General features: G+C 40.5%; 1 protein-coding gene and 1 long non-coding RNA gene across 2 annotated transcripts; one reads left to right on the forward strand and one right to left on the reverse strand.

Moving 5' to 3' along the window:
* Nucleotides 1-6,263: 6,263 nt before the first annotated feature.
* Nucleotides 6,264-17,431, reverse strand: LOC129651544 (uncharacterized). Its single transcript, XR_008714184.1, has 3 exons — nucleotides 16,273-17,431; nucleotides 8,226-8,426; nucleotides 6,264-6,795 (listed from the first exon to the last, which is right to left on the reverse strand). It is a non-coding gene; the product is annotated as an uncharacterized LOC129651544 (long non-coding RNA).
* On the forward strand, nucleotides 14,048-15,581 carry LOC129651543 (interferon beta-2). Its single transcript, XM_055580231.1, has one exon. It carries the CDS (start codon nucleotides 14,369-14,371, stop codon nucleotides 14,927-14,929), a length of 561 nt encoding a protein of 186 aa, XP_055436206.1. The 5' UTR covers nucleotides 14,048-14,368; the 3' UTR covers nucleotides 14,930-15,581.
* Nucleotides 17,432-23,586: the final 6,155 nt, after the last annotated feature.

Below are 23,586 nucleotides of genomic sequence, written 5' to 3' on the forward strand. Positions count from 1 at the left end.
TCACGAAACATGTAAATGTCACGTTAAAAGTAATGCATCAATCCAATACGTTTGAGACCCAAACTGATAAAGGTTAAAATAATAAATATTAATAGAATCTGCTTAAACTGTTGATTTATTTAAAACACAAACTCCACTGTAACTTGCAAGAGGAAAAAAACCTAAAATCAAATAATACCAAATACTTAATACCAAAACAAGGACAACACAGAGGCAGGCCAAAACAGAGCAAGAAAATATAATGAAGGAAATAATTAGAGGTAGCAATTTAATATAAACGAGATCTTTTTCATTAATATAATATTGATATCCTTGAGAGTTAAAACACGTTGAATTTGAGAAAGTAGGTCAATAAATATAAGAAACAAATGGAATTTATAATTAAATATAAAAACGCTTGAGCTAAATTTCAAATAGTATAAACACTGAGTAAAGAATGTAACGTTACGTAGCAACGTGAACAGAAACGCGGTGGCACTGAAGTTTTACCTCAATGCTGTGCTTGAGCTGAGTCGCTTCAGTCGTGTCTGACTCTCTGTGAGTCTGTGGACCATAGGCTGCCAGGCTCTTCTGTCCATGGGATTCTCCAGGCAAGAATACTGGAGTGGGTTGCCATGCCCTCCTCAAGGGGATCATCCTGACCCAGGGATCAAACTGGTGTCTTCTCTGTCTCCTGAATTGGCAGGCAGGTTCTCTACCATTAGCTCCACCTGGGAAGCCCAGCACAATGCTATTAGTTTGTAAAAAACCGTATAGAAAAGTAATAAAGAGAAGATTTCAAAATATGATTTAGAAGAGGAAATTAGTGATCAACATGCTTGAGCCCTTAACCTAGAATAGGAAATATAATTTGTTACAAATATTTATAAATCATTCATGAAAATTATCATACATTAGACTTACACTGAAAATATCCATAAAGATGGAAGACTAACTCCTCAAAATAACCATTTTGTCCTGACCTGGATGTCAGATTCTTTTATGGATCAGAGACTGGGGGGAGGTGAGGAAACAAAGTAAAGTGAGAGTGAAGTTGCTCAGTCGTGTCCAACTCTTTGCGACCCGTGGACTGTCACCCACAAAGCTCCTCCGTCCATGGGATTCTCCAGGCAAGAATACTGGAGTGGGTTGCCATTTCCTTCTCCAAAGGACCTTTTAATTCCTGTAAATATCTCCCAGAATGTCTAGTAAGCCTCAGGTAGGGGCATGTGTTAATTGCACTTCCTTACAATCATTTCATGGGTGGTGTAAAATGGAATATCTCATGTCACGTCAACAAAGATGTCACATCTATCTGTGATTCTGGCCTTCCCAAATGTGAATTTCTGTTCCACCTGGTAAGTAGCCAAGTAGGGCATCTGTGCCATTGCCACACAAAGAATCACAGTCCTTCACAGGTAGGTGGGGTCAGGTTATCCCCTGAGGCAGGCCATTATGGTTGTTTCAGTTTAGTTCAGTTCAGTTGCTCAGTCGTGTCTGTCTCTTTGCGACCACATGGACCGCAGCACGCCAGGCCTCCCTGTCTATCACCAACTCCCAGAGCTTACTCATACTCATGTGCATTGAGTCGGTGATGCCATCCAACCATCTCATCCTCTGTCGTCCCCTTCTCCTCCTGCCCTCAGTCTTTCCCAGCATCAGGGTCTTTTCAAATGAGTCAGTTCTTTGTATCAGGTGTCCAAAGTATTGGAGTTTCAGCTTCAACATAAGTCATTCCAATGAACACTTAGGACTGATCTCCTTTTAGGATGGACTGGTTGGATTTCCTTGCAGTCCAAGGGGCTCTCAAGGGTCTTCTCCAATAACACAAAGAGTTAAAGTCATAGAAGCAGATCCAGTGGAAATTCAAAATTAACCCTTCCCGGTTACAAGCTCAGACTATACCAGGAGATTCATTTCACTTCAGTTCAGTTCAGTCACTCAGTCATGTCCAACTCTCTGCAACCCCATGGACTGCAGCACCCCAGGCCGCCCTGTTCATCACCAACTCCAGGAGTTTATTCAAACTCATGTCCATTGAGTCAGTGATGCCATCCAGCCATTTCATCCTCTGTCACCCCCTTCTCCTCCCACTTTCAATCTTTCCCAGCATCAGGGTCTTTTCCAATGAGTCAGTTCTTTGCGTCAGGTGTCCAAAGTATTGGAGTTTCAGCTTAGGCATCAGTCCTTTCAATGAATATTCAGGACTGATTTCCTTTAGGATGGATTGGTTGGATCTCCTTGCTGTCCAAGGGACTTTCAGGAGTCTTCTCCAACACCACAGTTCAAAAGCATCAATTCTTTGGTGCTCAGCTTTCTTTATAGTCCAACTCTCACATCCATACATTAATATTGGGAAAAGCATAGCTTTGACTAGATGGACCTTTGTTGGCAAAGTAATGTCTCTGCTTTTTAATAAGCTGTCTAGGTTGGTCATAACTTTTCTTCCAAGGAGCAAGCATCTTTTAATTTCATGGCTGCAGTCACCATCTGCAGTGATTTTGGAGCCTCTAAAAATAAAGTCTGTCACTGATTCCCCATCTATTTTCCATGAAGTGATGGGACCAGATGCCATGATCTTAGTTTTCTGAATGTTGAGTTTTAAGCCGATGTTTTCACTCTCCTCTTTCAGATGATTGATCCTCCAAAATTCACTTTCAAGAAAATAAAGTGTAACCACTGCTCCTTCCAAGTGTTCAGGTGTTTAGAATGTGTCTTTGCTGCTTTTCAGCAATGTAAGGCGAGTGCAGAGAAAAAGAGAGTGAGTTGGGCAGTCAGGCAAGAAAAGGGAAATTTACTAGAGGGAAAGGAGAGGGTGACTGGCCCTTAAGGAGAACCAGCTTACTCCCTTTCTGACAGGGTCCTACTTATACCCCACAAATGAAAAATTTTCTGAAGGGTTGGTTAATTTTTAGCCTGTAGTTGAGTCCTGTGGTCACATAGCTGGAGGTCTAGAATCTGGTGGTCTTGTAGCTTTGAGAAGATAGGCACCAGTGAGAAAGCAGAATGCCATTTGGGCAATTTGGTGAGTCTCATAGATCACTGTAATTTTATTCTCTGTTTGCAAGGTCGACATAATGAGTCATAGCATCAATGAGACCCCGTGTGGGTCCTATCAGGCAGCCTCTCTGTATTAGTCCAGGTAATTGTCCTTGCTATGTCTAAGCAACCCAGTTTTCTTTGCTACTTTTGTATAATTTTCATATCGTTACCTCTTCTTTGTTATTTGTATTTCACTTGGTAAAAGCCGTCCTGATGCTCCTGCAGTCTTTTCTATTTCAATTTTGAGGTTTGGTGCAAAAATAAAGGAAGGGAAAATGTAAGTGAAAAGAAGAGGAAATGTATTTCTTATGTGATTTTTCAAGATATCAAAACTTTCCACTCTCATTGAACATTCCTAGAAAGTACAAGTAAGCAGTGAATGAAAAAGTAACGTACAAAGGTAAAGAGAAAGTAAACAATGTAATTGAAAAAAAAACTATAGTGACATTTTCTCTGTTCAAATGACAAAATGTCAGTTAACTACACAAATGGGGATGAAGAGCTCTACAGAGTGACAGGTTTCAGACCAGCTTATGGGAGACTGTTTAGCTGCAGACAGAACCAGAGGAGGGTAGCAGGCTCTTAGGCGGAGTGTTACCTAAGAGGCAAGTTGTCAGCTTTGCTAACTCCCAGTATCTATTTACTTATTTTTATTTGTCTGTTTACATTACTCACTCTTCATGGACGTTATCTGATTCTGAGGATATAGACCTATTAACTCACCATGAAAGAGACTGGGTCACAGATTGGACAGCCATTTTATTCACGTGTGAGAGGTCAGCTGTAACCTGGAAGCTACTAGGTATAAGTGATTTGGACAGGACTTCATGTTCACATAAGAGATGAGACTAGATGTAATAATGTTAACCACTGAGCTGAGAATTAAAGGAAGGGAAGCAGGTCATCTCAGGGAAATTCGAGACAGTTCTCATAGTTAGATGTGTGAATTTTCCCCCTTGTGGGAATGGCTAGTATATACTGAATGCTTCTATGTCTTGTCCAGGCAGGGTCAGAAGCATGCTATGTCATTCAATCTTCCCAACAATCCAGTGAAACAAATATGATTATCATTTCCATACAAGAGGAAAACCAGGGTGCTGAAGGTCACATAGCCAGTGTAGGATGGAGCTGGGACATCAACCTAGGCAAACTTGCCCCCATGTCCAGTGTCTCAAGCACTGGACCGACCTGTGTCCTCTGACAAAGTGCTTCCTATTTTAGAGGAACTTAGTAAGTTCTTCCTCTCCAATTCCTATTCTTCTTTGTCACAAACGTGTCATTTGTTCATTCCAGGAACATTACAATCATTACACTACAATTGAAGAGGATACAGTTCCCATTGCCCTTGCTAACTTCCAGTCCTATATTTCAAGTGGTGTTTTGTTGATATCTACAGAGTAGCCTGGCAGACTATGGTCCATAGTTTCAAAAAGAGTTGGACACAGCTGAAACAACTTAGCAACAACTGAACTTTGAGAGTCCCTGTTTACATCTGAGAAAATATTTTGAGAAATTACCCAGAAAGTTTAAAAATCCATTTAAATTTACTCTTACTATCTCTGTTTTCAGAAGATTATAATTTTCTGAAACAGTCTTAAAATACTAGATTTGAGTAGTCAAACTTTGGTGTGTATAATTCTCTTACAACTGGCTCTGTGGCCCACTCACTGGAAAAGACCGTGATGCTGGGAAAGACTGAGGGCAGGATGAGAAGGGGACAACAGAGGATGAGATGATGGGATCGCATCACCAATTCAATGGATATGAACTTGAGCAAATCTGACCAATAGAGAAGGACAGGGAAGCCTGGTGTGCTGTAGTCCATGGGGTCAAAGAGAGTGGACACGCCTTAGTGAAGAACAACAATGGGACAGAGACCCCTCGGTGCACTTCCTCTGGGACAGACACCTTCCTGGATTCCCCACATGTGCCATTACTGCCTTTAGGGAGCTTACAATCTATCAGGGCAGTCAAATGTTACATAATTAGAGGGATTACTTAATTACAACTGTACGTAGTGCAGCTAAAGGAGAATGCTTAAGGTTAATGAGGAATAACATGGAGGCAGAATAGTTTAGTGGTCAAGTACCACTTATGCAGTTAATCCTGACTAATCTCTCTGAGTTTTCAGTTTCCTTATTTGCAAACATGTCAATAATTATAGTAATTATCTCATAAGGAAGCTGTGAAGATTACTGTCATGTTTATTAAAAACACTTTGCTGAGAGGCTGCATGTAAAAATTTCTGTTATTAATATTATTAAAAATTATCTGTACCTTACAGAATTGGTAAAGACATGCCATTACAAAGGTTGAATGTAATTGCAACCTCAGTATTCCTGAGTGTATGGTAGATTATCACCATAGTGGCAATAGCACCCCACTCCAGTACTCTTGCCTGGAAAATCCCATGGACAGAGGAGCCTGGTAGGCTGCAATCTATGGGGTTGCTCAGAGTCAGACACGACTGAGCAACTTCACTTTCACTTTTCACTTTCATGCATTGGAGAAGGAAATGGCAACCCACTCCAGTGTTCCTGCTTGGAGAATCCCAGGGACGGGGGAGCCTGGTGGGCTGCAGTCCATGGGGTCGCACAGAGTCGGACACAACTGAAGCGACTTAGCAGCAGCAGCAGCAGAGGAGAAAGAGAAATAAACACAGGCAAAGTTGAATTTTTTAGGACAACTAGCCAGAGAAACCCACTCCAGTACTCTTGCCTGGAGAATCCCAGGGACAGAGGAGCCTGGTGGGCTGCTGTCTATGGGGTCACACAGAGTTGGACACGACTGGAGCATTTTAGCAGCAGCAGCAGCAGCAGGACAACCAGCACCTAAAAAAGTGCCTTGTGGATTACAGTTGCAACATAATTCATTTTTAACAAATGATATCAGTGATATTGTTCCCTATCATGTCTCCAGTGAGCTTAAGGCCTACTCAGATATTGTAAAGGTACACACACAACTGAATTTTTTGAAGAAGGGAAAAAGGGTAAATAAGGAAAAAATGAGAAAAATCAAAAGCTTCTCTTATAAGCTCTTTTCATACTGATCATTTCTTGGTGACCTGGAAAAGTCACCATTTTGCATGAATATTTCTCCCTTCTCTGACTTTGATCAGACTCTTCTCCCCAGGAACAACTAAGGAGGTGTGAGAAGCATGCTATACAGCTGTATAGCTATGAACCACAGTGGCACGCATGATTTGATGTCCCCCACCTAGGCACTCATGGCACAAATTATCACTTTTATTGATTTCATTACAAAGAGTGGAAAAAGAAAGGAAAGGGCAAACTGTGGAAAAACCCAGAAAGTGAAAGTTTCTCTACTCACTCTTTAAGACCACCCATCACCCCAAGCCCTCAGAACTTGCCTACACCTCCCCTGCAGGCAGTCCTGTGAGCCCCCAGCGTCCCAATGGCCCTCCCCGTCTCTGTGCTGCTGGCCCTGGTGATGCTCTGCTCCAGCCCCACGTGCTCCCTGGGCTATGAGCTGCCTGTGAGTCACGGCAATCTGGAAAGCTTCACACATTGGAGTCAGATGGAGAGAGTGCCCATTGTGTCCTGTCTGAGGGACAGGACTGACTTCAGATAGCCTCAGACCCTGGTGCATGGGACCAGGCTTGAGAAGACAGAAGCCATAGCTGTTGTGCAGGAGTTGCTCCAGCAGACCTTCCAGCTCTTCAGCACCATGGGCTCTTCTGCAGGTCTGGACGAGAGTCTCCTGGACAGATTCCTCGTGGGACTTGATCAGCAGCTGGAGGACCTGGACATGTGTCTGAGGGAGGGAAGGACACCGGAACAGTTACCTCTAGGGAGTGAGAACTCCAGATTGGCTGTGAAGAGTTACTTCCAGCGAATCAGTGTGTATCTCAAAGAGAAAGAATACAGCCACTGTGCCTGGGAGGTTGTCAGCGTGGAAATCAGAAGGTGCTTGGTCTTTGCCAACAAGCTCATCGGAAAACTCAGGAAATTAAAAAGACATTGAATGTGAAAACAGTTCATCTGGTCAACTAAATGGCTATTTTCTAAGACTCAAAGTGCAACCTTTAACTCTAGTTTTGTGTCAGATGACATATAAGTAATAGCTAATATATGGGATTATATAAATGTATGTTAAATGTTTTGTTACCATAACTGTTTAAAACAGATTTAAGAATCCATTTTTCCATATCTTAAAAACCTATAATATTTATTTATTTATTAAAATTATCAGAAATATTTAGGCTGTTCATAGCATTTAAATATTTATTATTCATAAGATAGTTGTTTTGTATTATATTTTGTAGAAGACTACTATTTGTATTTAAGTAGTGGAAAGAAAAGTAATTTTAAAAAAGCAAGCTGGCTTGCACACACCTTTGAACAAAATCTAACCCAAAGCCTGATCCTACAAGATAAACCTATACTGAAGTCACCTGAGTAAAGAGGGAACGGTGTTACCCACCCTGGGTCATAGAAGGAACAAGGGACAATTTGAGGAGGGATTGAATGTGATTCTTGAGACATAGATTAGAGGTGGGAGGGAGATAAGTGAAGAAAAGCCCAGATCATGCACACAGTTGCCTGCTTGGGGCCTGTAAGAACTGGAGTGCCTTCAAGGATTAGTGGAGAACCACATACATCGTGGGAGGTCAATCGCATATATGGGATCTAGGATCCTGGAGTAGGATGAGGAAGGGAGAGCAAGTTTTCTACACTTGGCCAATCCTGAGAAAAGAGTCTTCCTAAACTGTTCAAATGGAGGCAAGAAGAACAAGGCGGGCTGGGGATTGCAGAGACAGCAAAGAGATGTGAGAATCAGTAGCTGCCATGATAAATGTGACTCTAAAGAAGTAAAGAGGGTTTCTTAAACTTATTTATATATATTAAACACACTTGTCATTGCTAAACTTTTAAATAACTCATACAAAGGAATGCCTACCCTTGACCTCTAGGAGGACACACCCTAATCCTATACTGTTAACAATTTAATGGGTATCCTTCTAGACATTTTCATATGTAGTTAATAAGTCTATACATAGGGACATATTAATGTATATCACATAAATATCCATTTTTCATATACTTCAGTTTCTCATTTATTTATATTTCCTTGCAAATAGATGTTTGAGATATTTCTTCATTAGTACATAAAAAAGGATTGCCTAGTTATAAATTGCTGCATTATGTCTTAACTGCAAAACTAAGATAATCATAAAAGCTTACCTTGAAAGTGTGGCAAGATTAATTGCCTTAATTTATAGCACATGCTCAGAATGGTACCAGACACTTCCCAAGTGCTCCTTACGTTAAGTCTTCTATTTGAATCTGTTTAGCAGATTATTTCCTCACGTTCTGGGTCTGTGGTCAGGAAGATGAGGCAGTTCCCAGAGAGCTGTTCAGAGACAGATTCCTGCAGCTCACCCACTGCACAGCAAGAGGAGAAATAGCCATTCACTGGGATGACATTTGGAGAAGGCGATGGCACCCCACTCCAGTACTCTTGCCTGGAAAATCCCATGGACGGAGGAGCCTGGTAGGCTGCAGTCCATGGGGTCATGAAGAGTCAGACACGACTGAGCGAGTTCACTTTCACTTTCCACTTTCATGCATTGGAGAAGGAAATGGCAACCCACTCCTGTGTTCTTGCTTGGAGAATCCCAGGGACGGGGGAGCCTGGTGGGCTGCCGTCCATGGGGTCGCACAGAGTCGGACACAACTGAAGCAACTTAGCAGCAGCAGGGATGACATTGCCAAGCCTATTGCAACAATTACTCAGAGTTCTAGACGGAAACAGGAAACATTCCTACGTGGCACAGAGCCCAGCTGTCTACAAGACACACCCCCACCCTCACTGGATTCTTTGTTTTCCCTGGACTTTAGGAGCTCAGAGTTTCAGCCAGGAAGACACAGGCGTCTGGCAGGCAGTCAGGACGATCCTCTGTTCTGTGCACTCAACTCAGGCAGGAGGCCAGGCCAGAGGGGATTCCCAGGCTGGATCCTGAAATTCCTTTTGGCAGCTTGCATTTAGTTTCCTTTTCACTTGTTGCATCAACTTCGTTGCTATTTTTGCCTTCTGGGGTTCATTACGCAATCTCTGATGATGTAACAAAATTCAAGTCACTTGTCGGATTTGAGTATGTAGACGGCTTTGCTTTGGGCTGTTTCACTTTAAAGATTCAGAAACTGCCTCAGAGACAGGAAAACTCACCCAGAACCTACACAGTGCGACCTGCCCTCATGTCAGCAGGGTGGGGCAGGGGGCCCCGGAGGCTTGTTCAGCAGCTGCAGCCAATGTGTTGTCCTTTTAACCCTCTTCTCAACCTTAGGTTGGCCCGACTCAATGCAGCCCTGACAGTTATTCTGAGAATTCAGAGTCCAGCTCAGAGAACAACCTGGGATCTGAAGGGAAAAGTAAATACAGGCTTGATGCAGACGGGCATGTTCTGAAAGGGCCAGTCTGAGTGTCCAGCAGCAGTGGGTCCTGGCAGCAAACAGTGAAAACAAGGCCTGGGCTGCTCCTGCCTGTTCCTGGGCCATCGACCCTCTGATGGGAGAATTCTGAGAGTGACAGGGGTGAAGAGTGTAGGATCCTCTGGTTGGGTACATTCTGGAGGAGTTAGGAGAGTTAGCCAAGGCCCTGACCAAAATACTGAGTCCCAGCTGCATCTGAAGTGAGCAGGAGAAACACGGCAATGATTATTGTCCATGGCTTGTGAATGATGTCCTTAGTGTGAGTAAAGGGAAGACAGAAGAGGCTGCAACCAGAGGCACTTAGATCTCTCTGCATATTGTCCCTCTTCACACCAGAGGGGAGGCCTGAGGAGGGGGTCTGGGCCCCCTGGCTGTGAGCACAGGGCAACCCCAGCCTCGGCAGAGTCAGCCTCAGGTGCTGAGAGAGGGCGAGAGCGAGGCCACAGCTGGAAGGTGGGAAAACACACTCTTCTCTCAAGCTGGAGACGGACTTTCCATCGTGGTCCTGAAGTTTACAGGAACTCTCTTTGTCACCAAGCAAAATGTCTCCAGTCTACTCTGGCCTATTTTTAAATTTATATAATAGTATACATTTTCTTCTGAGGTGATAACCCTATTATCAGGATAGATAAAGTATTTATGCAATTTTAATGGGTATTTGGGCTGTTTCTAGTTTGGGACTCTTATGAATATTGCTGATCTGAATATTCTTTACTTCTATACTGATTCACATTTACATGATTCTTTCCCAGGGTAATTGCTAAGAGTGGACTTACTGGGTCATGTTGTTGTTCAGTCGCTCAGTCATGTCTGATTCTTTGTGACCCCAGTGGACTGCAACAAGACTTCCCAGTCCTTCACCATCTCCCAGAGCTTGCTCAAACTCATATCCATTGAATCAGAGATGTCATCCAACCATCGTGTCCTCTGTCGTCCCACTCTCCTGCCTTCAGTCTTTCCCAGCATCAGGGTCTTTTCTAATGAGTCAGCTCATTAAAGGATTGCAGTTTCAGTTTCAGCATCAGTCCTTCTAATGAAGTTCAGGATTGATTTCCTTTAGGATTGACTGGTTTAATCTCCCTGCAGTTCAAGGGACTCTCAAGAGTCTTCTCCAACACCACAGTTCAAAAGCATCAATTCGTCAGTGTTCAGCCTTCAATATGGTCCAGCTCTTACATCCACATATGACTGGGTCATAGACCACAGGCTATGCATATTTTCAGCTTTGCTAGATAATGTTTTTGAAAGTAGTTGTACAAATATACACAACAAACATTAGTTGCTCCATATGGTCATCACACTTGCTATTTTCAGACCTTAATTTTTTATTTGCAGGCAATGTATTTATCTAAAAACTTGAAAAATCAACCAAACTTTTATATAGTGTTTGTAAAGCTGATCAGAGAAAAATAACAAAATTAGTTATTGTCATAAGCATGTATATATGAAAATGCAAGGAAAACTTAGTTCATTAAAAATTAGCAAATGTCATGAAAAAATTTCATTCATACTTGCAACAATAAGAAAGCATAAATATATTGGAATGAACCTCAGAAAGAATGTGCAAGACACATAATCCAGCCAGCAGCAAAAATTTATTGAGAGATAGTTTTAAAATAGTTCAAGAAAATGGCAATATTTGTTTTACTTTATGACGTGGTTAGGACATGTTTGCTAAGTAAATGTTTGTTCACTAAAAGACCGTGTCTCTCAGGAGGAGGTGGCCTTGACAGTCTCCTATTGCACACTCTGATTTCCCTTCTCACTGAGGCTTACTACCTCATCACGTGCTTACATGTCCCTTGCTCACTTACAAGAGAGAAGTTGCTTAACCTCATTAATGATCAAGATTTAAAACATACTGTCTCAATGTTAGAGAAAGAAATTGTTATTTTTTCTGGCCATCTGAGTCAAAAATGCAATTATAGACTTGTACTTAGAGGTCAAAGGTAAAGACAAATTGTCCTGTCAAAGCTATTTTTTAAAAAAAACTTAAATCTACACTTTATTCAAATCTCCTTATTCCTGTACCCATCCACCCAGCCCCGCTGGTTGCAGGAATTTCATTTTTATTTATTTAAGGCTGCGAGACTTGTGACATCTTATTAAATAGTTCCCCAACCAGGGATCCAAGCAGGATCCTGCAGTGAAAGCATGGAGTCCCAATCAGTGAAACTCAAGAGAATTCCCAGATCTCCTTAGTTTTTACCCAAAGTTGTTTTTCTGTCCCGGGATGCCATTTAGAATGGCACATTACCTTTCATTTCCATGTTTCCTTAGGCACCTCAAGGCTGTGACAATTTCTCAGTAGTAGACTTTTTATGTTCTTATCAGTGGTATTATTTTGAAATGTCAATTTCCAATTTTTATTACTAATGTCAAAAGATGTGATTGATTTTAATATTGATCTTTTTTTCAGTGACCTTGTTAAATTTATTTTAAAATTTCAATAGTTTATATGTCCTTTTGTATTTTGTATGTACACACTTACATCATCTTTAGATGGAAAAAAAATTATCTGAGGCAGTCAGCAAGGAATTTGAACAGACCTCTCACAAAGAAAATATCTAAATTGTCAATAAGCATATGAAAATGTGCTGAACCTTATTAATAACTAGCAATATGAATTAAAACTCTAATAAGATATCACTACAATTCACTAGAATGGCTAAAATTAAGAAGACTGGCAATACCAAGTGTTGAAAAGAAAGTAATGCAACTGATATCCCATACTTTTGATAGTGAGAATATACATTGGTGTAAACTTTGAAAAATACGTTTGTCATTATCTACTAAATCTGAACATATGCACATTCTATGAGCCAATTACTTCATCCTAGGCATATATCCAACAGAAGGCTACACAAACATGCACCAAAAGATGCAAACAAGGATTTTCATAGCCAAAATTAATTATACCAACATAAAGTCTGTGAATGCAATTGAAAGAGACCTATTAGGAAGCACCTCATGAACACAATAGCAGGAAGTGGGAGGAGGACAAAGGGAAGAAAGCAGAAGGAGTTCTTGTTTGCAATTCTGCACCCATCCCCTTCTTCCGGTTCCTCACTCTGGTCTTTCTTTCCAGTCTCTACAGCCATGAGAGCGCCTGGGCAGGACTTCTCCCTGCTTCAGTTCCCAATAACATTTGGGCCCATTCTTCTGTTCAGGGCACAACTTAGTGCCCTCTCTGCCTGAAGACTTCTCGAATGAAATACAAAGCCACACTCTGGCCTTCAAAAGCATCCCAAATATATCTTGAGCTGATTTTCCCACCATTGATCCCCTTGGTTCTTCGCTCATAACTTGTCCACAATTTGAAGCTCCTTCTACGTGGTCCCTGCAAACTCAGCAACTCTCCTGGCTCTGTGTAAGCTGCTCTCTCCACCTTGAGCTGTGCTCGCCACCATGAGCCGTCACCACAGGAGGCCAAGTGAGCACCTGACTAGCCCAATCTTAGCTGTACTATGACTGCAAAAGTATGCACCGTATTTTGAAGGAACTATGAAAGAGAGGAATGTAACTATCTCATTATTAATTTATATTGGTATATGTTGGAATGATAACATTTGGATATTTTGTGTTCAATAAAACACACTATTAAAATTAACTTCACTTGTTTCTTTTTAATCTTTTGACATGGCTACTAGAAAAACTTAAATTGCCTGTATGGCTCCCATAATATTTCTTCTGAGCAGTGCTGAATACATTCTCTGGTAGCATATCAGAAAATCACAGAAAGAACAAATAATGTTTAGTTGCACAAATTAAATATAATTGCTATTAAAATGTTAGTATATTTCCTTTAGTTTATATTTTTTCCTATATACTTTTACATAGTGGCATTGTATCTACAATTTTATGCCCTGCTTTTGAATATAACTAGGTGCTTTTTATTTTCTAATGATACCAAAAAAATATATTCCTTATAGAAAAAATTTTAATGTGAGGAAAGAAGGGGTAAAAATTTAGTAACATTTAAAAAATTCTTTGAAACTAGATTATGAAAATACCTAAGAATCCTATCTCACAAATATTCTTTCATTATGGGGAAAATTTCATGTATAAACAGTTCTAAAGGAACAAAATGAAGAGGAAAAAATTTTCCTACTTGTTGCATCCTTACCTTAATATGCAAAATCAGATATTTAGATTATTCAAAGTATGTACAAAATAAATATACATTGGCCCTCAGTTATGGTTAAAAGGCATCCTACAAGAGAAATCATAAACTTTTATGTGTGGCCTGTGTAGCATTCATTTGCCTGCACAGAGATAAGAGTTAATCTTTACTTTGGTATATTCTGGATAATTTGAGATTGCCAAATAAAGCAATAAATTAAAGTTGATAAAGATATGCAATATCTTGCTGCTTATGGTTAAGGCCTAAAAAAAACTCACGCAAACTTACCTTATAAAAAAATACAAAAATTATTTTCTACAATTGTTAAACTCTTAGAAATAAAGACCCTTTCACAAAATCTAAGAATATGAAAAAAGAGCAAGAAAGATCTTTTCCTGGTGAAAGAACCCTGTAATAATTCAGTTCAAATTGATTAGGCATTTTTATTTTTAGCATTTAACAATTCACTGAAAATTTACAAAAACATTAGAAATTCTCCCAGACTGTATATCTTTTCCCCTAATACATATAAAATAAAAAAGCAAGGAGCTAAAAAGAAAAAGAGTTTTAGAGGTAACTAATCATTTAAACAACACAGGAGAACTAAAAAGGAAACTGGAAAGTGGGAAATTCCTCTCAAATAGAAAGAATGGAGGGCCATCCTGTATAAGTAGCCCACACTCAAGGAGGAAGGCCATTCACTCTGCAAACCCTTGAAGACTCAGCGTCAGCATCTACTAGCAGAACAGGTAGCCCTGTGCCTGATTTCACCATGACCCACCGGTGCCTCCTCCCGATGGTTCTCCTGCTGTGTTTCTCCACCACAGCTCTTTCCAGGAGCTACAGCTTGCTTCGATTCCAACAAAGGCGGAGTGCTGTGGTATGTCAGAAACTCCTGTGGCAGTTACCTTCAACTCCTCAACATTGCCTCGAGTTCAGGATGGACTTCCAGATGCCTGAGGAGATGAAGCAAGCACAGCAGTTCCGGAAGGAAGATGCCATATTGGTCATGTATGAGATGCTCCAGCAGATCTTCGGCATTCTCACCAGAGACTTCTCCAGCACTGGCTGGTCTGAGACCATCATTGAGGACCTCCTTGAGGAACTCTATGGGCAGATGAATCGTCTGGAGCCAATCCAGAAGGAAATAATGCAGAAGCAAAACTCCACTATGGGAGACACGACCGTTCTTCACCTGAGGAAATATTACTTCAACCTCGTGCAGTACCTGAAGTTCAAGGAGTACAACAGGTGTGCCTGGACAGTCGTGCGAGTGCAAATACTCAGGAACTTTTCTTTCCTGACGAGACTAACAGGTTATCTCCGTGACTGAACATCTCCCACCTGTGGCTCTGGGAAGGGACAATGTGACTTTGAGGTGAGACTCTTCAGCCAGCAGAGGCTCTTGAAGTAACTAACAAAGCAATGCACTGGATTTCAATGGACAGTTAAAGACTAAGCTATTTTAAAATTGATTTATGCATTATTTATTTATTTATTTAAACTTTTATATGGGAAATAAATTATTTATGAAACAAAAGTCAATGTGGCAGTTTTAATGTCAACTTGATTGATGTGACAACATATATTAAAAATTGGTGAGCACCCTGGAGACATGTATTGCAAAACAAGCCTGCAGAATAGTAGTTTCCAGCCCCTGCCTTTGAGGAATTTAAAATAGAAGACATGTAGAATGTCCAAGTTACAGGCATATTCTCCATGGATCCGTACAGTTTACCTGCTCTTGTCTCCTTCACTTCTTTAAATGTATCAGACAGCTCATGCTGTAGGGCCCCACTATATGATGTGGGGTTCTTTTGTCTTTTTTTCAACTGGGGGAAAATGTACACCACCTTACATTTGAGAGTCTTACAAAGTAAGCCTTCTTGATGCCAATAAATTTTGGGCAAATTCCATTCAGTTTATAAAATTCTTAACTACAGAAAATGAAAAATTCTGACCTTCTAAATGTCCTTAGTTTCTTGTACACTTCAACCCTCATTTCTAACAATGTAGTCCTGGGAAAGAGGTTTCAGGAACATGAGTTAAAAATTACTTAAGACGGTCACGGGGTCATTAAAAACTGTCAGATATGGTAATCCCTCAATTAAAAATTAGTGAAAAGTAATCTTGAGGGTTAGCCCTCCCATCGCCCCATAGCAGATAGTGTCATCGCGGCCACTGTGTTCCACTTTGTACCCAACGCCCTCCCATAGTTCCACAGCGAATAGTCTCTGAGCCATCGCGGGATTCCACCGTGTTCGCAACGCCCCTCACCTCCCCACCCTATCCCCACATCGTGGTAAAGTCAATAGTCTCATCACGGACACTGTGTTCCACTATGCTCCAACTTGTGCAGAACACTCTCCCATCGACTCACTGCAAATCGTCTCCTAGCCACCGCGGGATTCGACCGTGTGAGCAACGCCCCAGCAGGTTCCCACAGAGAATAATCTCTTAGCCGCCGCGCTCCTCGTGCGCAACGCCCCCCGCCCCCACCATCGCCACAGAACCAAAACTGTCATCGCTGCCGCTGTGTTTCACTTTGTGCACAACGTCCTCCCACCGCTCCACAGCGAATAGTTTCCTAGCCCGCGGGATTCCAGCGTGTCCGCAACGCCCGCCGCTCCCCACCTCCCATCATGGTGGTACAGCCAATAGTCTCATCGCAGTTACCTTGTTTCACTTTGTCAGCAACGCCCCCACAGAGTCCGGTAACCAATCGTTTCATGCCTTCTAGTTTCACTTTGGGCACAGCGCTGTCCATCCTCGCGTCGCCAATAATCCCATCATCGCTGCCCGGTCCCTTTATCTGAGCTGTGGGTTCCCTCGCGCCGGAAGTGAGCGCCAATCTGTAAAATCAGCCTCATCTCGCTTAGAAGCCCCGCCTTGGGGGTTCTTTTCCTCAAACATGGGCTTGGTTGTTTGACATTTGGAAAGAAAGCCCACTACTCAGGCGGTCTTTCCTAAAATGCAATATTCTGGCTCCCTACTCAGGACAGCGGAAAACCAGCCCTTTTCCATAAAAGGGCTAATGATATGCGCACCCTTGAATCAGTGCTCCTATAAAAAGCTCTGTGGAAACTTTGCGTCCTATCTCTCCAGCGCATGTGAGTCAACAGCCAACTCCCCCAAGACTGCGATTCGAAAGCAGAAGCGATCGAACCACAGCGTGCGCGCTCTCGCTGTCGCCCGGATAAGCAGGAGGTCTGCGGTTCCATCTCAGCGCTCTTTGCTCATTGTTTCGCGGTGCTCGCGCGCCCCCTCCCGGCCGTCTACAGAATCACTGACATTCTCTATGGCCCACATCCACTTGCTGGTGGAAGGGGTGATGCTCCGCAGCATCCCTATTTGCTCTCTTCGCTGGAACGTGCCTGGGATCCACTGCCAGAAAAACAAGGAAATCTTCAAACACTTGAAACAGATGCAAAGGATCCGCTCTCAGTCGCGCCTAAAGGACAGAGCCACTTCAGACTTCCTTGAAAAAGAGAGAAGATCACTCCAATGCAGATGACTCAGGGCCCCAGCAACCACTATCTGATGCTCCTGCAGAGCTTCCAACTCTTCACCACGGAGGACAGCCGTGCTACTTGGAACAACTCTCTGCTGGATAAACTCCTCTCCAGCCTGGATCAGAGCATGAAACAATTGGAGCAGATGGAAGAAAACAATCTGTGCTGTTCTCATTTGGGATTCCCTGCCCAGGAGTATTTCCATGGCATCCATCTCTACCTCAGGGAACAGGAATACAGCCATTTTCCCTGAGAGGCTCTCACAGTGGAAATTAAAAGTGCCTTTCCCTCATATAAGAATCCTCAAGAAACCTCCACAAATAAAGATGTTTATATTTGTAACTCTCGCTAATGTATTACATTATTTTTTGCTTCTTGCTCCAGAGCAATTGTACTCATATAATTCTTCAGGCATTGAAAAATGTCTGAAATGAAAATCATGATTTTCCAGAAACAGGTGTGGACAGCAGAAAAGAATGTCTTTTCTTGTATAAAGATCTTTTTATCATCATTGAAAAGATCTCTTGATGTCTGAGGGGCTGTTATTTTCTATACTCAACGTTCAGAGTTCCTTTCTCATGGACAAGTTTTCAGGATCCTCTGTTCTTAAAGATCTTTCTCAGTTAATTCTAGGTGCTATAGAGGTAAAGAATAAACAGGATTTTCATAATAGAAACTTATCTTTCCTTCTCTGAAGCTTGTCTTGTTCACTTCTTTAAATGTACCAGATAGCTCATGCCAGAGGGCCCCTCTATATGATGTGGGGGTTTTTTCCTCTCTTTTTTTTCAATTCGGGGACAATGTACATCACCTTACATTTGAGAGTCTTACAAAGTAAGCCTTCTTTACGCCAATTAACATGAACTGGAGTTACACTTCCATCTATGGACTGTAGTCGAATACTGGCTTCAGTTCGGTTCAGTTCAGTCGCTCTGCTCAGTCGTATCCGACTCTTTGCGACCCCATGGACTGCAGCATGCCAGGCTTCCCTGTCCATCACCAAATCCTGGAGTTTACACAAACTCATGTCCATTGAGTCAGTGATGCCATCCAACCATCTCATCCTCTGTTGACCCCTCCTCCTCCTACCCTCAATCTTTCCCAGCATCAGGGTCATTTTCAATGGGTTGGTTTCTTCTCAGCAGGTGGGCAAAGTATGAGAGCTTCAGCTTCAGCACCTGTCCTTTCAAGGCATATTCAGGGTTGATTTCCTTTAGGATTGACTGGTTTGATCTCATTGCTGGCCAAGGGACTCTCAAAGAGTGTTCTCCAGCACCACAGTTAGAAAGAATCAATTCTTCAGCACTCAGCCTTCTTTATGGTGCTTCTTTATGGTCTCACATCCATACACGACTACTGGAATAACCATAGCTTTGACTACATGGACCTTTATCAGCAACATGATATCTTTGTTTTTTAACACACTGTCTAGGTTTGTCATAAATTTTCTTCCAGGGAGAAAGAATCTTTTAATTTAGTGGCTGCAGTCACTATCCATAGTAATTTCGGACCCCAAGAAAATGAAATCTCACACTGTTTCTACTTTTTCCCCATCTATTTTCCATGAAGTAATGGGACTGGATGCCATGATCTTCATTTTTGGAATGTTGATACATGTGTATATATATATTTATTTGGGGGGGTCTGGTTTAGCCATGCCTCAAATTAGTTCTCTAAAAAGGTGGTTACTTTCAACCAGGGAAACAATAGATGTTATAGAGAATCTATTTTACATGATGGATGAAGATTTTAAAAATTTGAATATTTGAAATTAATGTTATAATGGAAAATTTATTTATTGAGATTGGTATATTCATTCCAAAAAATCCTTCTCTCTGCTTTGCTTTCCATGCATACAATCTAAATTGTGATAACGCTGAATGAAACATTGTAAAAGCAAAAGAAATATTTCAACAATTAGAACATTTAAATAGAATTTGTGACTACATTTCCATGTTAAATCCTGATGCTTTTCTAAGTTAAAATTAATTAAACTCTCTGTGAGCTTTCAATTTAACAGATGAGATGGCACTAGTGGTAAAGAATCTGCCTGCCACTGCAGGAGACAAGAGATGCGGGTTCCATCCGTAGGTTGGGAAGATGCCCTCTATAAGGAATTGACAACTCACTCCAGTATTCTTGTCTGGAGAATTCCATTGGGCAGAGGAGCCTGGGGGCCTACTGTCCATGGGGTCATAAAAGGACAGAAATGACTTATGGACTAAACAACAACCATGCTGAAAGCTATAAAACTGAAGAAACAAAAAAGGAAAGTTTGTGTGTGGTTTTATATGTTATTATGTTTCACATAAGAAAACAATTCACCTCTTGGAGTTCATAAGACATCCCAATGCTGGAATGTTTATACATTTACTTAAACTATAACAATAAAAATGAATCTGTGTCTTATTTGTGTAATAAAACTTAAAAAGTTTATAATCCCACTTGGAAACCATGTTAGATATGAAATACTATCAAGAACATAAGAAGAGTACTTTACCTTCTTTTTTTAATTATACACCATTTGTAGCTCATCATGAACAAATATATCAGAGTCAAGTGTGTTTCATCAAGAAAAATAATAAAACAACAGAAAATTAATTAATTCACTTTATGGAAGTAAAAAAATGGATAGGTTTAATGTATGAAATTGATAAATTGGAAAAAATGATAGTCATTAAAATGTCCATGGCTAAGGATATAAAAATAGAGAAAAATGGCAAATGTATGCAATAATGAACAATCCATTTTTTTCCATTATTGAAAACAAAGGTGAATATGTGGATCTAAGAACATACATTTCTCATGACTAGAATCGCTACCTATGAATGAGAATTTGTTTTCTCTTCACTTCTGTATTTGTTACTTTGTGTTTAAATTGGCAGAACAGCAAAATGTTCTTTGATTTCCAATTTCCTGCCTTCTTCCCAGGTGGTGTTCAGAGGAGACCAAGATAGCCAGTCTCTAAGCCAGTATTTGACTACAGCCCATAGATGGCAGCCTAACTCCAGTTCATGCATCATTTGTTTTGACTGCATCACTCACTAGTCAAGAAAGACTCCAAAGCTGAGGACCTGGAACACAGAGAAGGAAGGTTGCCTCAGATCTTCATTCTCTCAGTACTTTAGCTTGGTCCTTGCTCCAGTCCATCACTAGGTAACAGATCCCTGAAGCAAGGCCATGAAGGACTTCCAGGAACACATGGAGAATCTGGTGTGATGAAGTAACCCCTGCCGCTTAAACTCTGTCCCCTCAGGCCTAACTTGAGTCACCTGCTTTCTTGGTTAAAGCTTCTAGGGTAGCCAACAAAGTGGAAGCGTCTATGTGACACTCAAATAGATTTCTCCATTGTTTCCTTAGTTGTACATGTACTTGGATGCAGTCTCGATAGAAGTCGTGAAGAACAGGTCAGGAGACATGATGTCTAATGACAGCAATAGTATCATTATCATTCAAAAAGATTTTGACTCCCAGGGTGAGAACTGTCTTCAGAGCAAGTTGACAAGCTAGATAAGAATATGAAACTCATTGCTATATTCTCATATGCTTCACCTTAAAGTGAGAATTGTTTCATTCAAGTTGATTAGGGCCTTATTGACCACAGGACTCCAAAAAATTTGCAATCATCACATTTGGAATACATGGCACTCGTTTGCAAACTGCATCCAACTTTCCATCATTCTCAGTGCATTAAAAATTAATGTATTTTTATTTTCTTAAATAAACAATTTATTTTCATTTAACTTTTAGACATTCCCCTTTGTTTACACTTGAACATCGCTTCACATGCATTTCTATTCCTATCAAATCTCTTGTGAACATTTACTGTGTTGATTAAAGCAACAGTCCTAGTAAGAACTAGAAGTGAATAGTTACATCAGTGGAAGTTGCTTTAAAAAGTTTATTATTATTTTGGCTGTGCCACATGGCTTATGAGACCTTAGTTCCCTGACTGGGGATTGAACCCAGGCCCACAGCAGTCAAAGTGCTGAGTCCTAACCACTGAATGGCCAAGGAAGTCTCAAATTACTTTAAATTTTGCAGTTTTGGTTGTTCAGTTTTTCATTCAAGGATTCAGAGAAACTCTAAATTGCTTTAACATTATATATTTGCTTTAAATAAATGACCATTGGAGAACTGAAGGGAGAATGACAAGGGTCAAAAAACATGTAAAAGTTACGTTAAAGGTAAAGCATAAATCCAATACATTTGAGACCTAACCTCATAAAGGTTAAAATAATAAATATTAATAGAGTCTGTGAAACTTAAAAGAATCTGTTGACTGATTAAAGCACAAACTTCACTATTACTTTGAAGAAGAAAAAAAACCTGAAAATCAAATAATACTAAATAATACCAAAACAAGGACAACACAGAGGCAGGCCAAAACAGCAAGAAAATACAATTCAAGAAATAATTAGAGGTGGCAATGTTAATGTCACCAAGATCTTTGTCATTAATATCAATATTGATATACTTGAGAATTACAAAAATAAAGACGTTAAATTTGAGAAAGAAGTTCAATATACATAAGAAACACATTGACTTATATTTAAATATAAAAACGCTTGAGCTAAATTTCAAATGGTATAAACACTGAGTAAAGAATGTAACGTTATGTAGCAACATGAACAGAAACACCGTAGCACTGAAGTTTCAACTCAATGCCGAGCTTGCGCTGAGTCGCTTCAGTTGTGTCTGACTCTTTGTGACCCCATGGAGCATAGGCTGCCAGGCTCTTCTGTCCATGGGATTCTCCAGGCAAGAATACTGGAGTGGGTTGCCATGCCCTCCTCCAGGGGATTTTCCTGACCAGGGATCAAATTGGTCTCTCCTCTTGTCTCCTGAATTGGCAGGCAAGTTCTCTACCATTAGCTCTACCTGGCAAGCCCAGTACAATGCTACTAGTCTATAAAAAACCATATAGAAAATTAATAAAGAGACGAAGAATTGAAAGTATGATTAGAAGAGGAAGTTCATGATTAAGACTCTTGAGCCCTTAACTTAGAATAGGAAATATAACTTGCTTCAAATATTTATAAACCATTCATGAAAATTATCATACCTTAGACTTCACAGAGAATATCCATAATTCTTCCAGGGCAAAAATATTTGTATAAGTTGTGTGCTCAGATCACAATGCCTGCAATTAATTTTAAAATTATTTTAGAGCATCATTTAGAGATTTAACATCATGCCGATAAATTATATCAGGTCAAAATTAAAACATAAAATAAGAAATTTAGTAAGTTATGTAAATTAAATCATTATTCCTCAAACTTCCAGAAGCAAAGTTGCACACTGAGATCAATTCATATCCTGGAAACATGAATTGAAAATAGACTGATGGAAGCAACCTAGATGTCCATCAGCAGATGAATGGTTAAGAAAGCTGTGGTGCATATACACAATGGAGTATTACTCAGCCATTAAAAAGAATATTTGAATCAGTTCTAATGAGGGGGATGAAACTGGAGCCTATTATACAGAGTGAAGTAAGCCAGAAAGAAAAACACCAATACAGTATACTAATGCATATATATGGAATTTAGAAAGACAGTAACAATAACCCTGTATACGAGACAGCAAAAGAGACACTGATGTATAGAACAGTCTTTTGGACTCTGTGGGACAGGGAGAGGGTGGGATGATTTGGGAGAATGGCATTGAAACATGTATAATATCATATATGAAACAAGTCGCCAGTCCAGGTTCGATGCACGATACTGGATGCTTGGGGCTGGTGCACTGGGATGACCCAGGGGGATGGTACGGGGAGGAAGCAGGGAGGAGGGTTCAGGATGGGGAACATGTGTATACCTGTGGCAGATTCATGTTGATATATGGCAAAACCAATACAATATTGTAAAGTTAAAAAAAAAAGAAAATAGATTGGCTTCATTATTAATTCAACATGAATATTTAAATACCATTAATAGAAATAGTATAAGAAAATATCTGTCAAATGTCCACCTGTGAATAACCATAATCTGACTATCTGTCATTCTCTAGAGTAAAACTAGGTGTTATAAAGAGAGTGGCTGGTTTAGCTCATAACTCAAATAGTCATCATCCATGTTCTTCCCCTTAGAACAATCACTGTGCATGCAGCAGAGGTGCTTGTCACATAGCATATTACAGAGACTACAAAGACTACAACAGAGAATATTTTAAAAATGTATACTCCAAAGTTCAGACTTCATAAAATTCATCATCTTGCTGTTTCACTAAGGATCTTCTTAAGTGAAACTGTCCTTTTTTAAAATTTCAAGTATATTGTGGGTAAAAATATGACAATTACTAGGACATTGAGGTGCCACTACTTTGATCGACACGAAGCCTCCAGCAATACTGCTCTAATATAGAAGGCATTGTTGCTCTATATTAGAGCAATATTGCATAGGAACCTGGAATGTTAGGTCCATGAATCAAGGCAAATTGGAAGTGGTCAAACAGGAGATGGCAAGAGTGAACATCA

The sequence above is a fragment of the Bubalus kerabau genome, chromosome 4 (genome assembly GCF_029407905.1).
Source record: "Bubalus kerabau isolate K-KA32 ecotype Philippines breed swamp buffalo chromosome 4, PCC_UOA_SB_1v2, whole genome shotgun sequence".
Classification (NCBI taxonomy): domain Eukaryota; kingdom Metazoa; phylum Chordata; class Mammalia; order Artiodactyla; family Bovidae; genus Bubalus; species Bubalus kerabau.